This window comes from Eutrema salsugineum, unplaced genomic scaffold, assembly GCF_000478725.1.
Source record: "Eutrema salsugineum unplaced genomic scaffold, Eutsalg1_0 scaffold_6, whole genome shotgun sequence".
Taxonomy (NCBI): Eukaryota; Viridiplantae; Streptophyta; class Magnoliopsida; order Brassicales; family Brassicaceae; genus Eutrema; species Eutrema salsugineum.
In genome coordinates this window covers 2,844,230-2,867,621 of record NW_006256547.1, presented here as the reverse complement: position 1 = coordinate 2,867,621, position 23,392 = coordinate 2,844,230, and the positions used below count along the sequence as shown (strand labels likewise).

At 37.5% G+C, this 23,392-nt stretch overlaps 5 protein-coding genes across 8 annotated transcripts; 4 read left to right on the top strand and 1 right to left on the bottom strand.

Moving 5' to 3' along the window:
- The first annotated feature begins 352 nt into the window (after nt 1-352).
- LOC18013003 (katanin p80 WD40 repeat-containing subunit B1 homolog) lies at nt 353-6,625 on the top strand. 3 transcript variants are annotated; one of them, XM_024151430.1, is made up of 19 exons: nt 356-705; nt 794-934; nt 1,251-1,381; nt 1,539-1,656; nt 1,749-1,975; nt 2,436-2,538; nt 2,895-2,965; nt 3,043-3,117; nt 3,246-3,389; nt 3,484-3,829; nt 3,927-4,439; nt 4,676-4,747; nt 4,822-4,943; nt 5,205-5,339; nt 5,560-5,634; nt 5,721-5,833; nt 5,995-6,111; nt 6,200-6,268; nt 6,363-6,625. In XM_024151430.1, exons 2-19 carry the CDS (start codon nt 907-909, stop codon nt 6,427-6,429), a joined length of 2,526 nt encoding a protein of 841 aa, XP_024007198.1. In that variant the 5' UTR covers nt 356-705; nt 794-906; the 3' UTR covers nt 6,430-6,625. The 3 variants fall into 3 exon arrangements, with proteins under 3 accessions (XP_024007199.1, XP_024007198.1, XP_006394609.2); XM_006394547.2 differs by having other exon boundaries at nt 360-705; nt 4,688-4,747; XM_024151431.1 differs by lacking the exons at nt 5,560-5,634; nt 5,721-5,833; nt 5,995-6,111; nt 6,200-6,268; nt 6,363-6,625 and adding an exon at nt 5,017-5,086 and having other exon boundaries at nt 353-705; nt 5,205-5,340.
- A 3,588-nt stretch (nt 6,626-10,213) lies between these two features.
- On the top strand, nt 10,214-12,035 carry LOC18013157 (high mobility group B protein 7). Its single transcript, XM_006394546.2, has 8 exons — nt 10,214-10,514; nt 10,644-10,726; nt 10,822-10,876; nt 10,963-11,079; nt 11,166-11,220; nt 11,310-11,354; nt 11,446-11,526; nt 11,618-12,035. The coding sequence occupies exons 1-8, from the start codon at nt 10,384-10,386 to the stop codon at nt 11,804-11,806; spliced, it is 756 nt and encodes a 251-aa protein (XP_006394608.1). The 5' UTR covers nt 10,214-10,383; the 3' UTR covers nt 11,807-12,035.
- Nucleotides 12,036-12,127: 92 nt separating this feature from the next.
- LOC18013156 (DNA damage-repair/toleration protein DRT100) lies at nt 12,128-14,137 on the bottom strand. The gene has a single exon (XM_006394545.2). The coding sequence runs from the start codon at nt 14,047-14,049 to the stop codon at nt 12,286-12,288; it is 1,764 nt and encodes a 587-aa protein (XP_006394607.1). The 5' UTR covers nt 14,050-14,137; the 3' UTR covers nt 12,128-12,285.
- Nucleotides 14,138-17,432: 3,295 nt separating this feature from the next.
- LOC18012674 (mitochondrial intermembrane space import and assembly protein 40 homolog) lies at nt 17,433-18,790 on the top strand. Of its 2 annotated transcripts, none has more exons than XM_006394544.2 (4): nt 17,433-17,649; nt 18,051-18,088; nt 18,174-18,299; nt 18,436-18,790. In XM_006394544.2, exons 1-4 carry the CDS (start codon nt 17,505-17,507, stop codon nt 18,628-18,630), a joined length of 504 nt encoding a protein of 167 aa, XP_006394606.1. In that variant the 5' UTR covers nt 17,433-17,504; the 3' UTR covers nt 18,631-18,790. The 2 variants fall into 2 exon arrangements, with proteins under 2 accessions (XP_006394606.1, XP_024007400.1); XM_024151632.1 differs by having other exon boundaries at nt 17,461-17,677.
- A 246-nt stretch (nt 18,791-19,036) lies between these two features.
- On the top strand, nt 19,037-22,960 carry LOC18012673. Its single transcript, XM_006394543.2, has 10 exons — nt 19,037-19,418; nt 19,658-19,892; nt 19,996-20,082; nt 20,172-20,341; nt 20,773-20,912; nt 21,080-21,251; nt 21,349-21,940; nt 22,020-22,132; nt 22,267-22,510; nt 22,602-22,960. Exons 1-10 carry the CDS (start codon nt 19,225-19,227, stop codon nt 22,827-22,829), a joined length of 2,175 nt encoding a protein of 724 aa, XP_006394605.1. The 5' UTR covers nt 19,037-19,224; the 3' UTR covers nt 22,830-22,960.
- Nucleotides 22,961-23,392: the final 432 nt, after the last annotated feature.

The following is a 23,392-nucleotide window of genomic DNA, read 5'->3' as shown; positions in this document are numbered from 1 at the left end:
GAACGGTTTATAAGCGTTATTATGAACCGATTGATAACTGGAATAAAAAAACAATTTACGTGTTCAATCTTTTTTAATTCAAGACTAAATAATACTCAGGGTGGGAGGAGTACAAGAGAATCGATACTCAGGGTTGGTGTCATTAGAAGAAGCAACGTTAAATGGAATCATTTATATTCTTTCTAGTAAATGTATATGTGAATGTAAAATACGAATATGATACTACTAGTGAGAGGCATGAAAATTGAGGAATCCAAAAATTAAATGAGAAATGTTGTTTTGGAATTTGAAATAGAGAGAGGGAGAAAGAAAAGAAGACGTAGCCAAAGGTTAAAAAGACTCTCTCTACTCTGCGCCTCCTTTTTGCTTCTCTCTCTCTCTCCTCCATTGTGCCTGTGCTCTGTCATTCTCTCTCTTCTCTCATTTTTTACTTCGCCATTGGAGAAAGAGATTTCACTTTAAAACTTCTCATTCAACCTACTACTACTCCCTTAAGATTTTCTTCTTTTCTAAGGGAACAACGACGTTTCGATTTAGATTTTTCACTGATTCCTTAAAAACTTCTCCTTTCAGTTTCTAAAATACTGTTCAACTCATTTCATCTCTCTTCACCAATTTGAATTTTTCGGGAGCAGAGGAAGCAGGCAGAGTAATATTGGCGTTTTGGGTCTCTTTTATTAGAAGAAAAAGTTAAGCCCTTTGCTGGTACGGCGTCATTTCCTCGTGGCTTCTATTTTTTTTTCTTCCCAGATGATTTCTGGGGTTTTGATCTATTTCCCATTCGAAATTTCAGATTGGGTCAAGCGGAGATCTTGAGAAAGCTTTGTGCTTTCTTGGATTTTTTTTTGGTCTGGTTGAGAGAGTTGGAATTTGAATGTCCTCCATTGCAAGGGTTTCGTTTCCGCCATGAATACCAAGCGAGCCTACAAGCTGCGTATCCTTTTTGCTTAATCAATTTTCTTCCTTTTTTCATGTTTTCTCGGGATTCTATTTTTAGGGTTTGTTCTAGGAGTCGTTGATTAACAACACTAGTGCCGTGCTTGATCTGCTGCTTTTATTCTCAGGTGCACGAGATCTGTTTTCATCTTTTCATTATCTTTTCATTTTTTTTGCTTTTTCCCCGTGGAGTAATTAAAGACCCTCTGGAGACTTGTGTGTTTGAATTTAAGACTTATCAAGTCCAGTTGAGTTTTGACTAGAGTCTCTCACTTGGTAGCATTGCTTTGCCTTGACTTGTGTGTGATACAAAGAGGAATTTGTGGCACATTCTGCTGCTGTCAACTGTCTCAAGATCGGAAGGAAATCATCCAGGGTTCTAGTAACAGGTGGGGAAGATCACAAGGTCAATCTTTGGGCTATCGGTAAGCCCAACGCCATTCTGGTCAGTTCTCCGTCTACTGCTTCTATCCTGGCTGCCTTGGTGCATTATGTGTTGATTTTAGGAGAAATTTTCTATACTCTTGCAGATAATGTAGTATAGTAGTCTCTCTTTCTGAGTGTTTATCAGCATCTCACCTATTTTGGATCTTTGTGGTCAGAGCTTGTATGGGCACTCGAGCGGAATTGATTCAGTGACGTTTGATGCTTCAGAGGCCTTAGTTGCAGCAGGAGCTGCTAGTGGTACGATCAAACTTTGGGATTTGGAGGAGGCAAAGAGTAAGTTTAGCAGTTTATAAGTACCCTTCTTATTTGGCTCAGTTTGACTAATATGATTACTTATGCGTTATTTCACTTGCTTCGATGAGTAGTTGTTAGGACTCTCACTGGTCACAGGTCAAATTGCATATCGGTGGATTTTCACCCTTTTGGTGAGTTTTTTGCGTCTGGCTCACTAGACACAAACCTGAAGATATGGGATTTAAGAAAAAAAGGTCCCATCCATACTTACAAGGGTCACACTCGAGGAGTCAATGTACTCAGATTCACCCCAGATGGTCGCTGGGTTGTATCTGGAGGAGAGGACAACATTGTGAAGGTTGGTAGCTGCTTTCATGTTAGTGGTTATTTTTCATTTCTGTATATGAGATCTTGTCTACTGCGGAGGGAAACACAGCTGCTTAGTTGGCATGATTAGTTAGAATTTCTCATTGGGAGAATTTAGAGCAATGAAGCTGCATTTTTGGATAAAACTGGCTCTCAAGAGGTTCTAGTCCTTTCTGAAAGGATTTAGCTTTTCTTCTAATTTTCTCTGTATGTATCTCCTGTAGTAGGCGTTGTCTTTATAAGTGTTACCTAGTGTTACCTCTTTGCACTTGAGCTAAATGTGTTAGAGAAGAGTGTTTAGGGCCACCTGACCAATTATTTCGGATGCTTAAACCTTCTTGGTTATTGCTTATTTTCTTCTCTCGTATACTATTGTTTTTTTGAAAAAGCAATTTACCTGAAACCATTTTTTGATCTTTTAATGGATCTGATAGGCAGTTTGTCTTTACCAGGTGTGGGATTTAACAGCTGGAAAACTGTTGACCGAGTTCAAGTGTCATGAAGGGCAAATCCAAAGCCTAGATTTTCATCCTCATGAATTTCTGCTGGCAACAGGTTTGTATTACTCTTGAAATTAACACCTTCGCTTTCTTCTTTTGGGACGATAGACATGATACCAACACATATGAAACTTCTAGGCTAAGAGTGAATGATCACATATGTAACGTTGTGGTAACCACCCCAGCTTAACCCGAGTATTCAGATGCCTGTGTCGTGGCGTCATTATTTTTACGTAATTGAAACCATATGTTGAGTACGTAACAATAGAATTCCAAGTTTTTGACTTGTTGCCTTCTGCTCCTCCTACATGATTTTAATATTGACTACTACTTTCTCTGGCAACGTTCACCTAAAGTTTACATGGAATATATAGATTGTTGAGAGCATTCTGTTTTTGCCTGTGTTAACAGGTTCAGCTGATAGGACTGTAAAATTTTGGGATCTTGAAACATTCGAGCTGATTGGTTCTGGTGGACCTGAGGTACGACTTCTTTTACGCTGAGCCAAATCGGTGCCATCATAATTTCATCTTACCTTTTAATATTCTCATTTTGCTAGACTTCTGGGGTCCGTTGCTTGAGCTTTAATCCAGATGGAAAGACGGTGCTTTGTGGATTGCAAGAAAGCCTCAAGGTAATTTATTATACTTTGGAATCATCTTTTGAGGATTCGTTCTTACGTTTGTTTACCCTTATGCTTTCAAATTAGACATGCCTACTCTCCTCACATATTCCTATAGTTTAATCCTCTCCAAATTGTAGATATTTTCGTGGGAACCAATTAGATGTCATGATGGAGTGGATGTTGGATGGTCAAGATTGTCAGATATGAATGTTCACGAGGGAAAGCTTCTTGGTTGCTCATACAATCAGAGTTGTGTAGGCGTGTGGGTTGTAGATCTCTCGGTATTCCTCTCTCTCTGCATTCTTTTGGTTTGTTAAACTTGTGCTTGTTGTTTGTAATCTTTAAGCCCCCACTCATTATTGGATGCATGGTCAGCGTACTGAGCCATGCATGGCTGGAGGCGCTTCTCAGTCAAATGGTCATCCAGAGAAAAGATCTGGCTCAGGAAGAGATCCAGCAGTTCTCAATGATAATAACTCAAAGACTATTCTTGGGAAGGTATCCACTTCCCAGAACATAGATCCTTTATTGAAGGAAACAAAGTCTCTCGGACGATTATCTGTTTCTCAGAATCCTGATCTTTCGAAAAAAGAAACAAAGTCCATTGGAAGGTCATCAACATCCCAAAATTCAGATTCTTTGATGAAGGAATCAAAGCCTCTCGGAAGGTTGCCAGTTTCTCAAAATACAGATGTTGCTAAAGAGTCAAGGACGTTGTCATGTATGCTTGCTTCTATTATTTTTTATCGTCTCTTCTTTCATTTATCTCAGCGCTGATTAAATGATATGGCATTTCCTGTTTTCTCTGCTGTTTGAAGCCACGGGAAGTGTACCAGGCACTCCTCATAGGGTCAGTTTAACCAGTGTTTCAAAAGCACCCTCGGGTGTTTCGACCAGTGTCTCTAATGCTGCAACTTCAAGGAGGAATTTTACAAAAGCTAACCCAAAGGGGAATCCTGTCAATAAGGCAGCAGATTTTGCTCCGGTGATTGTCCTCAGAGAAGACCCTAGAATAGAGCAGGCAACTGAATCCAGAGCAGAACTTGATATAATTGCAAGAACCATGCCTTATTCGTTGCAGGCGGCTGATACTCGAAGGTCGCCTAATAGCAAAATTAATCCAGATCTGCCAAATGCTCCGGTTCCCGAAATTTCAGAGTCTCAGCCAGTTGAACCAAGTAATATCTCAGATGGGAATACATTTCCTGGTGGCAAGGGTGGCATGCGGGGTGCAGCTGAGCGAAGCATCAATGATTTTAGATACAAGAGATATGGCAGGAGTAATTCAAGGTCACGGATGGGATCACCTCCAAGAAACCACGATGAAAACTGTATGTTGTTGTGCTTTCGAATTTTTTTCCTGTATTATTGCAATATGAATGTTAGTGGATAGTCTTATACTACCTTGGCCCCTTAAAAGTGCCATATAGGGTTAATATTACTGAGGCTCTCACTTGTATAGTTGGTCCCTGTAATCAGATAGCAACTCACTTGTATAGTTGGTCCCTGTAAATTTTCCGTAGCTATGATGAGTTTGATAAATGATGTTCTTAGTTCTAAGCTTTAGTCTTTGTTTCAGATGACTTGGTAAGCCACAAATCAAATAGAGATCCAAGTCCCACTGAAAGTCAGAAAGGAGGTAAATCTTTCCACTCAGCTTTCACCTTTTCATTGAAAATGAGTTGGTCTCACTCATGTGTCTTACCATATCAGGAAGATTCCAGTCACTCGTCATAAATAGGGAGAGAAGAGGAAGATTTTCCAACTTCGAGGGTCCTGTTTCGAATTTTTCGGCTGGAAATGTCCCTGCTTCTAACATCCGCCCTTCAAATATGGTAATAGCTTTAAATCTTCTGTTTTGGGGTTGATATCTTGATGAAATAACACATTGACTATTAAGTGCAACAGAAAAGGGTGACAGGTATAAGAGTAATGGACAGAGAGGAAACTACTGTTTCTGATTTATTTAATCTCTAATGTTAGTGCCATCGGAACATCTTGATAGACACTAATTTCCATCAACGCATCTAGTCATGCTTTTGCTCCTATTCCTCTGAGACCCAGAGATAATGCATATTGTATTTCCTTCCGTGTAGCTCAAGCAGAGAGGAAACCATATGCCAGTTGAACAAGGGATCGATTCTCCATCTGAAGATAATATTTCTGAAGACATAATGGTGAAGCACGATCAATTTGTCAGCTCTATGCAGTCTCGTTTGGCTAAGTTACAGGTAACATGAAAGCATTCAAGCTGTGATAAAGTTGTTTCCTCAGTCCTAATAGCTTTAATACCTAAAGAAAACTTGACTGAAAATGTTGGTTATGGTTTACATGTGTTTGCATATTACATTATACCTTCCCAATGTTGGTTGAGATGCCAAAGACTTCTGATTTAGGGATTCAAAAGACATCTAATTTATATCTTCCTAAAACGCTTCACCAAATTTGCAGGTAGTTCGTAGATATTGGGAAAGGAATGATGTAAAAAACACGATAGGTTCGATGGAGAAGATGGCTGATAATGCTGTAAGTAGTATCTTCTAGTTCTATTAATAGTGGATATCTGAAAAAGATAATCAGCTCAAGCAACTCTTGTTATTCCTTGGTTACAGGTTATTGCGGATGTCCTGGGTATAATAACCGAGAGAAATGAGATTCTGACACTGGATACTTGTACCTCCCTTCTTCCCATCTTAACAGCTCTTTTAGGGAGTGACATGGATCAGTAAGCATTTACTTTTCTCAATGAATAATTGCAGAGTCTTCCTGCTTAGTTATTTATGTCTGATGGATACAAAGAAACAGACTTGAATCTTTACGATCATAGCTGCAATACATGTGTGATTTGCGTTCATAATGTATCTAACACTATTATCTTATGTTTAGGCATTTGAGCGTTTCCCTGGATTTACTGCTCAAGTTGGTTAGAATGTATGGTTCACCAATTTACTCATCACTGTCAGCTCCAGCATCTGTTGGTGTAGATATCGAAGCTGAGCAAAGGTTGGCTTAGTTTCAACCTTTTCTGCATATCTAAGCCATTGTGTATACTCTCTTGGAATTCAACAACACATGTTTAATTGCTATGCAGGATCGAGCGCTACAGTCGTTGCTTTGTGGAACTAGAGAAAGTCAAAGCTTGCCTTCCCTCTCTATCAAGGTAAGCACCGTGACTTGGTGAGATATTTCATAGTTCTCATCAACGTTTTAAGAATCTGTATGGCTCACATGTATCTTTGTTGGGCTGTTTGTAGAAGAGGAGGTTTGGTGGCCAAGTCTGTGCTTGAACTTAACCTAGCATTTCAGGAAGTTTCATCATAATGACTATGAATCTTACAACCCAACAAAAAAAGCGCAGAGCAAAGCCCATCTTCTTCATACTAACAAAATAGGGGTGTTATGGCAAACTTTTATTAGATAATTTTTTACATATTAGCCTTTTCCTCGCCTTCGTTTTAGTATTTTTGATGTAATCATAAACCATGAAAAAATTTATGAAAATTTTGATTTAATCTAACCACCATAAACGTAATTGGCATAAGAAGGAAAAATAACTTGTCAATATTTGGTAGTGGAAAACATCATACAAATATACCTTTTTGGTTTATAAGATATATTTTACAAACGTGTTTTTATTTAATAATTATTTTAAAGGTAGGTAGTAGTGGCCAAATCAAATGTATAAAGGAAGAAGAAAGAAAAACTAATAAAAAATAAAAGACATAATAAAACAAAACTTGGAAAAAAAGGACAATCTCTCAAAACTGCAATAAACCCAACAGACTAGAGCTTTCTTGAGGAGACGAAATTGCCAAAACGATGTAACGGAATTGTCATCTACTACCTAATAAAAACAGAACTATTCATTTCAACTTTTTATTTTTCTTTACTGAAATAAATTTTAGAAAGGTGGAATTGACTGTGAAGTAGCAATCTCATATGCGTCTCTACTCTGCGTTACGTTGAGAGACAACGACCATACAGGCTTTTTTTTCTGTACAACTTACTCTTCTTCACCTTCTACGATCTTCCCTCTTTTTTTCCCAGACCAAACTGGTCACTTTCATTTGTCTCTTTTGTAGATTTAGATTCTCTTCTTCTTCTTTTTTTCTTTATTTCTTTCAATTATCGCACTACGAGCATGATCTACAAGTCTTTGTAATTTGTGAATGTTTTAATACAAATAAAATATTCCCTTTTGTATAATCATTTCTTCCAAACTACAAAGAGTTAAACCATCTTTGCCAAGGACTTAAGATGCATGTAAATATGTAATGGATAGAGCCGGATTTGGGGACAATCTGATGAAACATCTGCCTACAGCCAAAAAAATTTTCTTTGGTTCTTTACGAATTTTTCAGCCCCCAAATCACAAAAAAAAAAAAATTTGTTCATAAATTATTTCTATCCCCCAAATTCTCAAATCCAGTAATGGAATTTAGTTATTTTTATATTAAATTCTTTGATATTACGTTTGGTGCACAGTCTTTTATGTCAAATATTAGCTCCCACTTGTAATTCTACGCCTGATGAGATGAGACTGTATAGTCTAAGTATGCATGTGATTCTCTGAAGAACAATTCGATCACATGATCATGCAATTCAATAATAAACGAACCAGTTTTGCAAAAAGACGTCACAAAACTAAACAGTATAGTCTAAAATCTTCATTTTTTAAAAGCAAGAGAAAATATGCTATTGGTAATTTCGTTCAACAGAAAGCAACCAAATGTTCTAATGTGTACAGGTGCATCAGGTATAATCAAACTTTAGAGAGTAATAAAATATGGTTAGTTTTTAGACATTAGGAGATAATAGTGTAGTATAGTATGAGATGACCCTTCAACAACTACAATGCTTTTGTAATGCTTAATTAAACTCCTTAAACTTAAATCGATAAGAGAAATTTAATTAAAACAAACAGTTACAACTACAACTATAAGCCAGAAAACCTCGTAAGCAAAACAAAAACTACAAGCAAGAAATCTTTACCCATACCGCCCATTTTGTTCGAACTGCCTTCTATTTCTATCGCCGATTCTTACTGTTTTGTGGATTAGTAAATAGTAAGAAAATACCAAACAGCAGAAGATTATTTAAAGATTAAAGGTGTACATTTGTAAATGGATAATTATAAAAAATGTATATGTATAAAAAAAAAGTGAGAGGTCAACATCAATTCTCCTCTTGGTACAGCTCTACAAACAAAGACAAAAGACAGAGATACTGCTTTTATAAGTAGTCTTCCTTCTCCACATTTGACTTTATTCACTATTGCAGCTCTCTTTCTCTCTCTCTATCTAACTCTTGGCCAAAAACAAAGAGAGGAAGAAGCAACAATGGGATGCATAATGGTAATGGAGCTTGGGAAAACGAAGAAGAAGCTAATAAGAAGCATTTTATGGAGAATCAGAGCAGAGATTAAGAAGATGAAGAAGAAGATGAGATCACCAAGACACAAGAATCAAAGACAGACCAGTTTCAACTACGATCCGCTTAGCTATTCTCTTAACTTCGACTCTCTTTAATCGAGAAAAAAGGAAAAAGACAGTGTTGGATGTTTAGATAAATATGTATGTCTTGAAGCTGGTTTGTTCTCTCTATATCAACATCAACTTGTGTGATATACATATGTAAGTTTCTAATTCTAGGTTTGTTATTAACTTGTTATATTATGTATTAATTGGGTTATTAGTAACTTAATACTACTATCAATGAGTTAGTTTGAAAATTAATCTATCGTTTTACTTCTCTGATGGAGACCGAGAAAAGAATAACAATTTTATACTCCGTTTCTCTGTGCATGATATGTATTCAATCTCGAAAGTGGTTTTGGAGGTAAAAAGTTATTCTATAATCTCCCAATGATATCATATTGGAAAGTGGAAACAAGAGAGAGAGAGAGAGAGTTTCATAATTATCTCTTCATTTGATAACCAATAGAAGAATAAACACATGCCTATCTTCCTTAAGAAGATAGAGAGAGTACTTTAGTGTTAAGACGATGTAATTAGATATTCCGCTAATTCAAAAAGGAAAGAGAGATTCCTTACTCTTTTTAAACAGAATTTGAAATAAGTAAAATGAGTATAAATGATCTATAAAAAAAAAGGGAGACATGAAAGAGAGAGAGAAGAGAAGAGGTTAGGGTCTGAGATTCTCTGAGCCGTGGGCACAGTAAGCGAGAAGTGGTAAATTCACCTTCCCATCACCCTAAACACCCTAAAAAGTCTTCTCATCACTGCAACACCCCCACATGCCTATCTTTCTTAGCCTTTTTTCACATCTCCATTTTACTTTTACCGTTATGCACCCAACTTTTCCAATTTTTACTAGCTTTTTTTCCTTATTTAATCACTTTTTTTTATTAATAAAAACTTATATCCGTTTCATTACGACCCAAAGTTTAATAAAACCTCTCGACAAGAAGAAGAAAACCCCTGCACTAGTGTTCCACCTGAATGTCTAAACATCAAACACAAATTATGGGTCCAAAAAGTAGTCACTAATAGAATTACTATAAACTATAACTGGTGGAATATAATTGTGTGGGATAAAGAAATTAATTTTTCCAATTAATTCCACTCATTCCATGCAAAATGGTAGCAGAAGAATGTGTCTTCTCAAGTTTTTTAGAAGAACTAGGAGTACAGTTACTTTTCACACTTTTTAATTTAAATGTTGTAAATGTTTTTTAAATGCTTAATTTCACCAAATTTTGTTCATCTCAATAGATAATTCATTTGCACCGTATGTTCTTAACTGTATAATTTTGTAACATCTGTTAGTTATACTAGATTGGGCCGGACCATTATATTTTAGTTTTCGTTCACTGGGCAAGACCATTATATTTTATTTTTCGTTCATTGGGCAAGACCAATTATTAAGCTCTACTGAATAATTTTGGGCATTGCTCGAATTTCAAGCTACATAATGGGCCTTCTAGCCCAAATATTTAACCGCAAAAACCCACCATGACAAAGAAAGAGAGACGGCAAAAATTCACCCAAAAGCATCGCTAATACAAAACCAACGGTGGCTTAGATGGCCAGCTCAATGATCCACGTGAAAAGCATAAAATAGAGCGAAAAAAATGATGCGGCGGGATTATATTGGCGCCCTAACTCGGCGAAAACGAGTTTCGTTTCCCTCTCAAATCCTTCCCTTTTCTTCTCACAGCTTCTCTCAAGTTGTCATCGAATCGATTTCTCGAGTAAGAAATTTTTTTCTCCCTCCTCCGATCTTAGGATAACGAGTGAAGAACTAAAGATAGATATGGCCGGTGGTGGATCGTCGAACTCAAACGCACCAAAACAGAGGAAAAGGGTGGAAGCCGAAACCAAACCTGAAACCAGCAACACCAATACCTTACTTCGCGCCAAAGATGGCAGCGCTTTCGCTCGATGGTTCTTATTCTTCTCATTTTTCGATCACCATTTTGATTCGGATTTACTAAGTTTCGATTTAGGGTTTTCTGATGTTAGGGTATTAGCAATTAGGTTCTAATTATGTGTTGTGGATTTAAACGGTTTCAGTGAAGGATGCAACAAGAACGTAGCTGTGGCGCTTATAAGTATGCACAATTGCAGTCTCGACGCTAAGATCAGAGTGAATCTGGGTAACTAATTCTTCGTTTTTCCCACTTCTTCCTGTATTTTTGTTTCATCGTCGCATAACCACTTTGTAATGAATGATTTGTGTTCTCTCTTTCAGAAGCACAAGTTGTTGAGACGCAAACAGAGGCCAAGAAAAAACCTATTGTTGAGAGGTAAAATTCGTTAGCCTTGTTTCTGACTGTATTTGTTGTCTTCTATATGTGATCTTTTGATTCATGGTAATGTTTGGATCTATCAGGAAGAAGCCAACATCTGATGCACCTAAGCCAAAGAGACTTAGAAAAGCCAAGGATAACAAGAAGACCTCTACCTCAAACAAGCCCAAGCGGCCTCTTACTGCCTTCTTTATATTCATGTAATCGTCTCACATTTACTGATTTTTGTTGATGGTTATATCTACTCTCTTAGGGATGGTGCTGATGTTGCCTTCACTTTGCGCAGGAATGATTTCCGTAAGACTTTTGGAGAAGAGAATCCTTACTCTAACGTTAAGGATGTAAGGCTATGGCTGGGCTCACTACTGTTCTTGATTACTATCTTTAGTGGCCAGAGACTTACTAGACCGTTGTATGTATATGATTGTAGGTTGCAAAGCTGGGTGGTGAAAAGTGGAAGTCTTTGACTGAGGAAGTGAGTTTCTCTGTTCTTTGTTTCTTCCCTGAGGTTCGTGGTGATTTGCTTATTGTGTTCTTACTCTGGCTGTGCTTCTTTGATCATTTAGGAAAAGAAAGTGTATGTGGATAAAGCTGCTGAACTGAAGGCAGAATATAACAAGTCACTGGAGAACGATGCTAATGAGGAAGTATGTGTTTCATTATTAAATGGTTTGTCTTTCCTATTTATCTTTATTACATGGAATCTTGAGTTCTGAGATGTTATGGTGACTCTTTCAGGAGGAGGATGAGGAGATGCAATCTGATGATGTTGATGATGCTGGTGCTGAGGAGAAGCAGCCTGACGATGTTGGTGATGCTGAGGAAAAAGAAGCTGATGAGGCTGTTGAGACTGTTGAGAATGAAGTTGAGAACAAAGAAGCTGAAGGTAAAGAAGAAGTGGAAGAAGAGATTTTGGATGACTACTAGAAGTGCTAAGCTTTCTTTGGGTCTAATCTCATTGAAATGGATTCACTCTTTATCGTTATGATGCATTGTAAATTTCAAACTTTATCATCGCTGAATTAGTTATCTGAAGCCAGTTGTGAGCAAGGGAAGTTTTTGTAGTTCACGGAATGGTATTTTCCTTTTAGACAAGTGATGAAGCTTATGTTTTCTGTTTTTTACCACTGATGTAGAATTGAATGTTATCATCATATCATTTGGTTTGAAGCCTTGCTTTAATCAGTAATGTGTTCTGCTGGTTGAATCAAAGTGATAATAATTTATTTAAATGAAAACAATACCACGAGAATACAAAAGTAGGGATTGAAACAATAGAATTGTAAGAAAAAGAGTAAAAAAAAAAAAAGACAAATAGAAGATATCATCTATTTTTTTTGCGGAAATGCGTAATAGGATTAAGATCAAGTCAGCGTTGGACTGGCCACTTTAAATGTGTGTTACTTTCACTTCATTGTCTTCCTGCAAAGTGGTAATGGCTTGCCACACAAGCAAAGGTTATGCAGATAAGCAGCTGCAGGAAAGATGTTGAATGGTCTTCCTTGTGGAATCAATCCGCACAATCTGTTGGCTCTGAAGCTCACATGTTTCATTGTCTTGATGTTCAATAAGCTATCCGGGATTCTTCCTGAAAGTGCATTGATCGAGAGGTCGAGCCAACTGAGCTGCGCGAGCTGTCCTAAAGCTGGAGGTATGACTCCTGTAATATGATTCCTTGAGATGTCTAGTCTCACAAGTTCAGCAAGGTTTGATATTGAACTTGGGATTTGTCCACCGATTTTGTTGCTCCCTACGTTGAGTACTTTCAGGTTCAAGCTCTCTGCGAAATCAGGGATCCTCCCTGAGATTTGGTTGTTGGTGAAATCGATCTCTTCCAAGAAGGGGCTTGTCTTGTTGTTTAACAGGCTTGAAAGCGACCCTGTCACTAGATTTGAACTTAGATCAATGGAAGACACCCCTTCTGGCAACTTGAGCTTTGAGAGATCGAACCTGAGCTGGTTCTTTGAGAGTTTCACTTTCTGAAGACTGGTCAATTTTGTGAGGAAAGCTGAAACATCACCTGTTAAAAAGTTGTCAGACAAATCTAGCGAGCTCAAGTCTTGTGGTTTTGTTAGCTTTGGAAGGGCTCCTCTTAGTTTGCAACCAGCCAAGTTGATATTTGTAAGTTGCTTATCTCTGATCCAGCTTGGTATAGCTCCAAGATTAAGGTTGTTGTAGGAAAGATCAACGGACAGTAGAGAAGGAAATCCTCTGCCTACGACAACAGGCAGTGGATCGGAGAACTGGTTTCTTGAGAGATTGAGAGACCAGAGATTCTGCAGTCTTGTGATCGATGCCGGTATGTGACCAACGAACTTGTTGCTGCTCAAGTCAAGGTTAGTGAGCGACTTCAAATTGCTGACACGTTCTGAGAGTGGTCCAGTCAGATGATTTCGCTCCAACGACATGTCCTGAAGCTTCCCCAAATTGTAAACAGAAAGTGGTAACCCCCCTGATAATCTGTTGCTGAACAGATAAAGATTGGTGAGATTTCGAAACTGACCTATGAAATCTGGGATCGGTCCAGATAACAAATTGGAGCTGAGATCAAGAGTCTGAAGCTTGAGAAGGTTCTTGAAAGTCGCTGGGATTGGACCGGAGAGAGAGTTTCGAGCCAAACTCAACATAGAAAGGCTTCTCAAGTTCCCCAAACTCGCCGGGACAAGACCTGAGAAGCGATTCCCAGCTAAAGATAGAGTTTCCAACAATGGAGGATGGCCTAAACAAGAAGGAAGATTGCCTTGGAGAGAATTATCATCGAGCACGAGTGTGGTAAGTTGAGTTAGGCTAGAGAAGCTGTTAGGGATCGAACCAGTGATGAATTTGTTTCCAGTAATGATCAAAACCTCGAGAGATCCGAGATTCCCCAGTGAAGGTGATAATGTGCCTTTCATGTAAAGAGTAGGTTCCTTCTCGGAGCTTTGCAACACCAAGTGTGTGACTTTTCCGGTGGCCGGATTGCATTGAACACCTTCCCAATCTCCATTGCAACAGTCTTTGCCGACCCATGAAGACAGAACTCCTGTTGTGTCCTTGATGATGCTTGATTTGAAACCCAGAAGTGCTGCTCTGTCTTGGCTTGAGCAGATTGCTTGAGATGAAGAGTGAACGAGATTATGAAGAAGAGCAGAAACAAACAAGAGATTCAAAACCCATCTCAGGTTTTGCATTTTGGGAAAATGGGTTTTGATCAGTTTAACGCAGAAATGGTTAAAAATAAGACTTTTCTTTTTTTCTCAGACAAAGGAATCTGACAGGAGTTAACTTTGGCTCGAATTGGGATAAAGGGAATTAAACAAAAACTGTTTTTATTATTGTGTTCCTTCACTTAGACAGGAAGGTATAATGATCCATCCATAGAATAAATAAAAAAGGGAAAAAAAAGAAAAGAAAGAGTAGCAAAAAAAAAGATATTTTCTTTTCACTTTAGTCAAAAAAAAAATGAGAATTGGTGGATTAAGTCTGGTGGGATCTGGAAAAATTATCCACCTTTACTTATAGCAGTGGTGAAAAAGAGAATAATTTTGTTTTTTTGAAATTTTACACAAAAGGTCTTGAAGAGATTCACATGGAGAATTGTGACCGTTGGATGAATCACGAGGATCCCTATTGCATTTTCGAACGTTGGAGCGCAAATCAGTTTGAAAATTGTTTACAGTAGTCGTTTCTTTGTTTTTACATTATAAGCATTCTTCTTCTTTTTGTTCAAGCTCTCAAGAGGACATCATTAAATAAATTCATGTGAATTCGTGATATAGGCCACAATTTGTCTCATAGTATACTTATAATATTAAAAAAACAATACAGTAGAAATTTTCAAATAAGGTTGTCAAAACCGGATTAAAATATGTTTGTGATTGTGAGGCTTTAGTGTTAAGGTGTTTGTCTACAAACACATGATTCAAATACCATTCATTGATCGTAATGTATTTTGATCGATTATTTTTTGTTTTGGTTCATAACCATATGACATTGAATAGTCTTAATGATGGTGATAAGATCCCAGGAAAATTAAGATTCTTTTTGTATTAATAGACGATAACCAGATGATTATAGTTTTTAATAAATTCTTATTGGTTGAACAATCGATTTCTATTGAATACACCCGTGATAATTTTTTGAATTAATATGATAAGTTCAAATCACGTATACAATTATGAACTCCGATTGTTTTAAGACAGAGAAGATAAATTTATATGATTACAAATTTTTGAGAGATTAGATCATTGAATACCAAACTTATTTTGAACAATCGACTTTTTAGTACAAAAAAACACCAAACTTTTTAGCATTTGAAAGGATGGCTTGCTATAGGAGATACTATTTGATAGTTGAATATTGTATATACCGATGTTATTTTTGCCCGCCTGTTGATTTGAGACAAATCTACCTTCGACTTTCGTATCTTAATTTATAAGACAAAGTAAGATGGAAATTAAAAAAATTAGATATGTGTCGTTGAATTATTATTATTTGTTTGTTAAATGGTCGTTACAATCTTTGGGCTGCAACTTATAGATCAACATCATTTGAATAAAGCGATGCTAATTTTGGCAACTTGTTGATTTGAGATAAATCTACTTTTATAAGACAAATTAAGATGGGAATATGGGTCGTATAAATTTGAGTATGAAAACCATCAGTCTGAATTTATTGACCATTTCCCCCTGAAGTAAACGAATATATATGTGGTCACCAAAGAGAACTGCAAAGTTTATTTTTGTAATAGACAATAACACAACTCCCAATTCCATCCACTATTTATGTGGTCACCAAAGAGAACTTTTCATACACCAATAAGAATGCTAGAAATAATAATTAAACTGTTAACAATCCAATAGCAACTTGATACATTATTGATTATCTTAATTTATTATCCGATACATCACTTTGACTACATAATTTTTTAAAAAAATAACTTGTAATGGATCATAATTCCGATGATAAAAATGAAAAAAAAACATATTCGTAAGTTCGTATTAGTATCCACGATCGTCAGTCTACGAAATTTTAACTTTTACCTAAAATATGTATTCTTAAAGATCGTCAGTCTAATCATTTGGTATATATAGTGTTTTTTTTGAAGAAATATTATAATAATCATCGTCAATTGGATTATCTCGATCGCAAATCTAGAAGACATAAGCTAAATTGATATATAAAATTAGTATCGAGCGTTTGATTTTGAACTTTATTTGCTGTTCTTCGCTGTAAGGGTTTGATTTTGATTTGTTTTAGTTTTCTTTCTCTCGAGTGTATTTTAAAAGCGTCAATTGCGGCTTGATAACGGTCCATGTAGGACATAACCAAAACTTATATTTATATATACATACATGATACACATACACACACATATATATTAAATAAATTGTTAAGGTTCAAAGAAAAAAAAAAAAAACATGCCATATGTTAAGGAGAATAGTTTTGAACATGTTGGCAAACATCTTATCTATCAATGTATTTGGAGAATATCTTCTCGAAACTCATACGTTCACCATTGTCCCAACGACCCAACCATATGTATATATGTTCATTAAACGTGGACGTATTGATGTCCCCATCCCATGATGTTTATATTTGTTTCGCAAAGGGCTTTAAATAGGCTTTGTTTTTACATTCCCACGATGTTAACATTTTGTTTTTGTGTTAAAGCATATCACATGCGGTTAACATGCCTGTTTAGGTCCGCTAATTCTAGATCATATATAACACTCCTAATCTTATTTTACATACCACATCGACCGATCGACGTTAAGAGGTCTTAACCAGAGCAGTTTAGGATCTGTTAACCGGGTTACGCAAACCCACACAATGAAAGGGTTCTATATTCTACTTAAGTCATTTTTTCACCAAAATTTCGAGCATATTCTTCTTTTTCGAATGCTTCCAACTTTCAGTACGCACGTTTTTGTAGAACCAAATTTTTTATTTTCTGTTTTAGCTCAAAAGTAACAGTAAACCGACATTTACTTTTAGTTTGGTGTAGAAATTAAAGCAGTAACTAATTTCTAATTAGAAACAAAAATTCATTAGTTTTCTAAGTTCCCGTAAAAATTGGATTAAACAATTCGTAGAAAGGTCTTCAAAATTTGAATGCGAGTAAAGTGTTTGGAATTTGACAGCTAGAAACGACGACAATGTGGGAGTTGTTAATGGTTACTATATCGAAAGGGTTTACAAAAATCATTTGTGGTGTTTCTGGGTTTTATATTATAAAGTTTTGACCCTACATTCCCTTGACAACCTAAGATCCAAATCATTGTACTTCTTTTTCGCTGTGTTTTTTTTTTTTTATCGCCGGAAGAAACTGAACTTTTCTGTCTTTCTGGGGGTCCTTTTGAAGAAGAATATACTTGAATCTTTTTGCCCATAAAGAAACAAATAACAACAACAAGAATAGAAGAAAAAAATCACCTTATAATACCAAAACTATCGAATTCAAGCCCAATAAACCATATAACAAATTTAAAGCCCACTGTTTTGTTGACTATTTGGGCCATGTTTTTGATTTCGATTTTGGATTCTCCCGTAAAGTCGAATCCTTTTGCGTTACACGGGATCTGCTTCTCGTCGGCGGCTAACCAAATTCTCTGGGAGGTTTTGCTCGAACGGAAAAAAGGAAGACATGGGTCAAGCTCAGAGTAACGAGAACTCTGCGTCATCTGAAATTCCAACGACGACGAAGGCTACTCCTCCTCCTCCTACGAATTCGCCGCGGCCCTCTGATGGCGATGATACTTCGTCGTCTCCGATGGGTTCTCTCCTTGCAGGTTCGGTGGTCTGTATCTAGTTGCATAGGCAAGTTTTGTGAATTGGGATTCGTTTTGGTCTATGCTTGATTGGTGATGACTGATGATGCTGTGGGGGTATGATTTTGCTTGGCATTGAAATTTGCTTTTCTCCATAGTAGTCATCGAAATGTGTTGTAGACAAGTCATTCAAGTCTCCTTTAGTGTATCAAACCCAGAAAGGTTCTTGCTTGTTGGAAGATACCTTAAGTCTTTATATGCTTGTAGTTTCTAGTCTAGTGTTAGCACAATGAAAGCTCTTCGATTACCAGTTATAAGCTCTATCGTTTACATAGTTCGATGTTTCAGAAAATTTTATATGCACTTTTCTGTTGTTGGTCTCTGCGGTACTTGACATCCATGTACTCTCTTCAATATCACAGAAGTTGCAGCATATGGTGAGGATGACAATGAGAATGAGGTTATTCCTCCAGCTTTTGTCATATTCAGTTTTCCGCAAGCTTTTTTGAGTTACCGAGTTATCTGACAAACTCCAATTCCATCAGTCGCTTGAAGAAAAGGCACAGAGAGCACTCGATTGTCCTTGCGTAGCGGATCTGCGTAATGGACCTTGCGGCTCTCAGTTCACCGAGGCATTCCTTTGCTTTCTCAAGAGCACTGCAGAAGAAAAGGTAACCGTAACTCAACATACTATATACTAAATTGTGTAGGATGATATAGTTGTCTCTTTCGTTTTGGATATTTAAAACGTTCCGGTGCCCGTTGGAAGAGAATTTAACAAGGATAATGGATGTGGTGTTGTTGCAGGGATCAGACTGTGTACATCCATTTGTGGCACTGCAAAGCTGTATCAAAGCCAACCCAGGTGCATTCTCTAAAGAGGTTCTAGAGGACAAAGAAGATACCGAGAAAAAGGAAGAGCAGCAGCCTGTGAAAGACCATAGAATCATCCCTCCTCTATGGGCAAAGGACCCGCCTCGCAGTGGCGAATCCAAGCTTTAGAAGATCAACAACAATGGAGTCTGCATAAGAAGCTATTCTTTTCTCTTTTGATTCTTCTCTTCGGACAACAGAGTGAAGAAAGTAAAAGTAACCATATGTTGTAAAAAGAGATCATATTACTCTTTTTTTTTAATGAAAGTTGAGATTTTTAGTTCGTTAAGTGTTAGTTTACATTGTGATGATCTTTGCTCTTTGTTCCCCCAAAACGAGTTGCTTAATCGGACGCTTAACCGTTTGGGTCAACTTACAGATTAAGGTTTATCTCGGTTCCATAATAATAAAATCGACCGGTTTAAATTCGGTTGATTGAGACATTAATTAGAAGTTAATCATTGCTTTTTAGTTCTTGTTTAAGATCGCAGCTATCTTTCTATTATTCTTTTGTTGTTTTCTGCAAAGCGTGGATAATGAAATGAAGCTCTCTCTCTCTCAACACTCAATAGATAGTTGCGTACTCACGAGTCACGAGTCTGCGAAGCGTGCACGGGAAGAAAGGATAATAGAGGAAGAGAGGAATCCCATTGAAACTGGAATCTCCAAGGCATTCTAGGGTACGATACCATTTCTGATCTGATTATTTGTTGTGTATCTTCGATGGAAGAAGACGGTGGCGGTTCGAAAGTGGGATTGCTGGAGAGTTTCATGAAGAACCAGCAGAACTCTTTGAAATCCCTTTTCCACCGGAAGAAATCGTCCGCCGGAGATGCGTCTCCGTCGCCTATCGCTTCCCCGAAACCCATCCCTCAGCTCTCCCTTCTCGCCAATTCCGTCGTCTCCCGCTGTTCAAAGTACTTTCTCTCTCTCCCTCAGTTTCTCGAACATTGTCAAGATTCATATGCATTTCAGATCCTAGGTTACACTGCTGATGCATTTGGTCCATCTAGGATTATACGCGATGTGATTATTGATATTCCTTACTCTTCTTAATCAAATTGGGTATTTCAGCGGTTTACATTGCTTAAGTCTAATTTGTTAATTGATTGAGGAAGCTTTTCATGGTTTTTTTATTCTTTGCCAATTTGTTCAGTATCCTTAAAATACCTACAGAAGACCTGCAACATCGATTTGATGTAGAGTTGCCTGAGAGTGTTAAGCAACTCTTGACATACGCAAGGAACTTTCTAGAGTTCTGCTCATTTCAGGCACTCCATCAAGTAATGAAACAACCTAATTACCTAAGTGATCAAGAGTTTCGTCAGCTGATGTTTGACATGATGCTTGCTTGGGAGACTCCAAGTGTCACAAGTGAACATGAAAACAAAGTGAGAAATCTATCTGGTTGCCATGTTGATGTTTCTTAAAACAGAGATATTTGGGTTGATGCTTTAGATCTTCTTGTCTTTGTATCATTTTTTCCAAGTTTAGGATGCAGCGTCTCCCTCTAAGCAGGACTCAGAGGATGAGGACGGGTGGTCTCTATTCTATTCAAGTCCCACAAATATGGCAATGCAGGTTATTTCCATCTTAGACTTCTTTTGCTTCTGCGTAAGTCAAATTTAGATGGACCTAACAGACGTTTTCCCTAAAAATATGCTTAACAGGTAAATGAAAAAAAGTCTGTCGGACAGGAGGCTTTTGCAAGAATTGCTCCGGTTTGTCCTGCCATTGCAGATGCAATAACTGTACATAATCTTTTTGATGCACTGACTAGCGCTTCAGGCCACAGGCTTCATTTCCTCGTATATGACAAATACATCCGCACACTTGACAAGTATGAACTTACCACTATTCCCTCAATTTGATTTTCTGCATTTGTTGACTTGTTGCACCATTTGATTGTTTATCATACGCAGATGATTATGTATTTTTCGTGTCTTTTTGGTTTCAGTTTACTTCCCTTAGTTTCCAATTTGCTTATTCTTACCTCAAGCACACCTATGATCCCTTCGGTGGCAAGATATGACGTCAATACCATATTACTTGCTCACTAATCTTAAAGTCTAAAGTTGAAGATAATTTTTTTGTGTGGTTAATCAGTGGTATCAAAAGAAGGAATAAATCTTCTTGGATATTATACCTCTGATTTAGAATGAGATAGATTCACAGAGTAACCATGTTTTGCTCACATTATCTTGCGGATGTTTATCTACTCAACATATCTGGTTTCTCTCTTATTTGTCCTCACCCAGTTTTCATTTGTAGAATTTTCAAGTCTGCTAAAAGCTCTCTAGGACCTTCAGCTGCGAGTCTTCAGCTTACCAAGGGAGAAATAGTTCTTGATATGGATGGTGCCAATCCTGTTCTACCAGTTCTTAAACACGTGGGTATCTCAGCATGGCCTGGTAAGCTTCTGGACAGATCTCTGCACATAATCATTTTATTTATGCTGACCTTCTGCATTGGCAATATATTATACCTTGAGCAAAGGGGAAACATGAAAATCGTTGTGTAGGTTGGTTTGATTTTTTTTCTTTTCCATTTAATAATTATTAAGCATTTCCTTTTGTAGGGAAACTGACGCTTACCAGTTGTGCACTGTATTTTGATTCAATGGGTGGTAGTGATAAGCCCATGCGATATGATCTCACTGAAGACACAAAGCAGGTCATCAAACCTGATTTGACTGGGCCATTGGGTGCTCGTATCTTTGATAAAGCCATCATGTACAAATCAATAATAGTGTACGTGTGCTAGTGGAATACATTGTTATTTCCGTCTCATTTTTTATCATTCACAAAATCTGTACTCATGGATACATGTCTTTTTTTGTATATACAGGCCAGAGCCAGTATATTTTGAATTTACAGAGTTCAAAGGCAATGCTCGTCGAGACTACTGGTTGGGTATATGCCTCGAGATCCTTCGTGTACAGTGGTTCATTCGAAAATACAACTTTAAAGGGGTTCAACGATCAGAAATACTTGCAAGAGCAATCCTTGGCATATTCCGTTACCGTGCAATAAAGGAAGCTTTCCAAGTCTTCTCTTCCCAATACAAAACATTGCTTATATTTAACCTAGCAGAAAGTCTCCCTGGTGGAGATATGGTCTTAGAAGCTCTATACAGCAGAGTTTCGCGCATAACCACCGATGTTATTTCGGATGTCAGTTGTGTTCAGTATATGAAATGGCCCTCAAGCTTATCACCAGTCTCACTCATATTGCTTGAGCATTTTGGGCTGAATCTAGAAAGTGGGACGAATATGGGTGAAGAAATGACAATCGTAGGAGATTTTTGTGTTGGGGAGACGAGTCCATTGGAGATAGCTCTGAAACAGTCAATCCTAGACACAGACAAGGCTGAAGCCGCTCAGGCGACTGTGAAACAAGTGAAAGTAGAAGGAATTGACACTAATGTTGCAGTAATGAAGGTATCATGAGATACTTCCCTGTTTCACCTTTTCCCCTTTTTTGCTTCATAGCTACTATTAACCGATAGTCTCATTGCAGGAGCTATTGTTGCCTTTCATCAAACTAGGCTTACGTATAGAACTCTTAGCATCTTGGGAAGATCCTTACAAATCAATAGTGTTCATGATCTTGGTCAGCTATTTGATTATCAGGTAAGATTTCAGCGTCAAAGACATGATGACATAGGATAATATAACGTTCCATCACAGGATAACTCATGAAGGCATGAAGCACGAAGAAATTGTGAAAAACGTAATGACATCAAAACTCTTGTTATGCTGTGCAGTGGGTGGATAGGTTTCATACTACCGTCAATATTACTCATCGTGGCTATAGTAATGTTGTGGCGTAAGCAATTCAACAAAGGGAAAGAACCGAAAGCCGTCCGAGTCAAAGCTCCACCAAGTAAAAACGCAGTGGAGCAGTTACTCGTACTACAAGACGCAATTAGCCAATTCGAGTCGCTAATCCAAGCCGTAAACGTTGGCCTCCTCAAAATAAGAGCAATTACTCTTGCAATTCTTCCTCAGGTATGATGTTAATAAATAACTGATGATGGCTAAGATAAAAAAAAAAAAGTGTCTTGCGGTTAGCATAACGCCCTTTCTTGCATGTTTTCAGGCTACAGATACATCGGCTATATCGCTTGTGATTGTGGCAGTTATATTAGCGGTTGTTCCGGTAAAGTACCTTATAACGATTGCGTTTGTAGAGTGGTTCACGAGGGAAGTTGGGTGGAGGAAAGCGAGTAGTGACCGGTTAGAGAGGCGGATAAGAGAATGGTGGTTTAGGGTACCAGCAGCTCCGGTTCAGCTCATTAGAGCCGATGAGAGCAAGAAGAAGAAATGACATATTTCTCTCTCACACGCATTGTCTCTGTTTCTAGACATCTGCTTTTGAATATCATGCAGCTAGAATTTGTTTTTTTTTTTTTCTTTTTTTTTCTTTTCAAGTAATGGTCATATTTATTCGGAAAAAATGAGACGCATAAACTCGTTTCGTCAATTTTCAAGTAATTTTCCATTTGAATAATTGCATTATGACTATAATATAGTCAACAAAAATTATCAGATGAAATCCAAAACACAATTGGCTAATTTAACGCTATATCTAGACTACAGAGAGTGATGAGTGTACTCATATGATGACAAGATACCAATTCCTAGGCTTAAGCATATTCTCCAGCAAAACCACATCAGCGGGGCAGGCCATAAAACTTATGGGACATAAAGAAGTTGAAATCACTGTGATTGAAGCCGAGTGTTTCCAGCCACGAGGAAGCAGATTCTTCATGCATCTCCATCTTATTATGATTATCAAATGTCCTGGGCATGATCCACACATCACCGTAGGCCTTGTAACTCACTGCTCCAAAAGGAGGAATCACAACTTCTGTTGTACTTGACATTCCT

Bases quoted from the DNA above. Each gene is read 5' to 3' on its own strand.
- LOC18013003 (XM_024151430.1), top strand. From the start codon at position 907: ATGAATACCAAGCGAGCCTACAAGCTGC. The intron at 935-1,250 runs GTATCCTTTTTG...TGTGATACAAAG, and splicing joins CAAGCGAGCCTACAAGCTGC to AGGAATTTGTGGCACATTCT. The intron at 2,539-2,894 runs GTTTGTATTACT...CTGTGTTAACAG, and splicing joins TGAATTTCTGCTGGCAACAG to GTTCAGCTGATAGGACTGTA.
- LOC18012673 (XM_006394543.2), top strand. From the start codon at position 19,225: ATGGAAGAAGACGGTGGCGGTTCGAAAGTGGGATTGCTGGAGAGTTTC. The intron at 19,893-19,995 runs GTGAGAAATCTA...TTCCAAGTTTAG, and splicing joins CAAGTGAACATGAAAACAAA to GATGCAGCGTCTCCCTCTAA. The intron at 20,342-20,772 runs GTATGAACTTAC...TTTCATTTGTAG, and splicing joins TACATCCGCACACTTGACAA to AATTTTCAAGTCTGCTAAAA.
- LOC18013157 (XM_006394546.2), top strand. From the start codon at position 10,384: ATGGCCGGTGGTGGATCGTCGAACTCAAACGCACCAAAACAGAGGAAA. The intron at 10,727-10,821 runs GTAACTAATTCT...TCTCTCTTTCAG, and splicing joins TAAGATCAGAGTGAATCTGG to AAGCACAAGTTGTTGAGACG. The intron at 10,877-10,962 runs GTAAAATTCGTT...TGGATCTATCAG, and splicing joins AAAAAACCTATTGTTGAGAG to GAAGAAGCCAACATCTGATG.
- LOC18012674 (XM_006394544.2), top strand. From the start codon at position 17,505: ATGGGTCAAGCTCAGAGTAACGAGAACTCTGCGTCATCTGAAATTCCA. The intron at 17,650-18,050 runs GTTCGGTGGTCT...TCAATATCACAG, and splicing joins GATGGGTTCTCTCCTTGCAG to AAGTTGCAGCATATGGTGAG. The intron at 18,089-18,173 runs GTTATTCCTCCA...CAATTCCATCAG, and splicing joins AGGATGACAATGAGAATGAG to TCGCTTGAAGAAAAGGCACA.
- LOC18013156 (XM_006394545.2), bottom strand. From the start codon at position 14,049: ATGCAAAACCTGAGATGGGTTTTGAATCTCTTGTTTGTTTCTGCTCTT.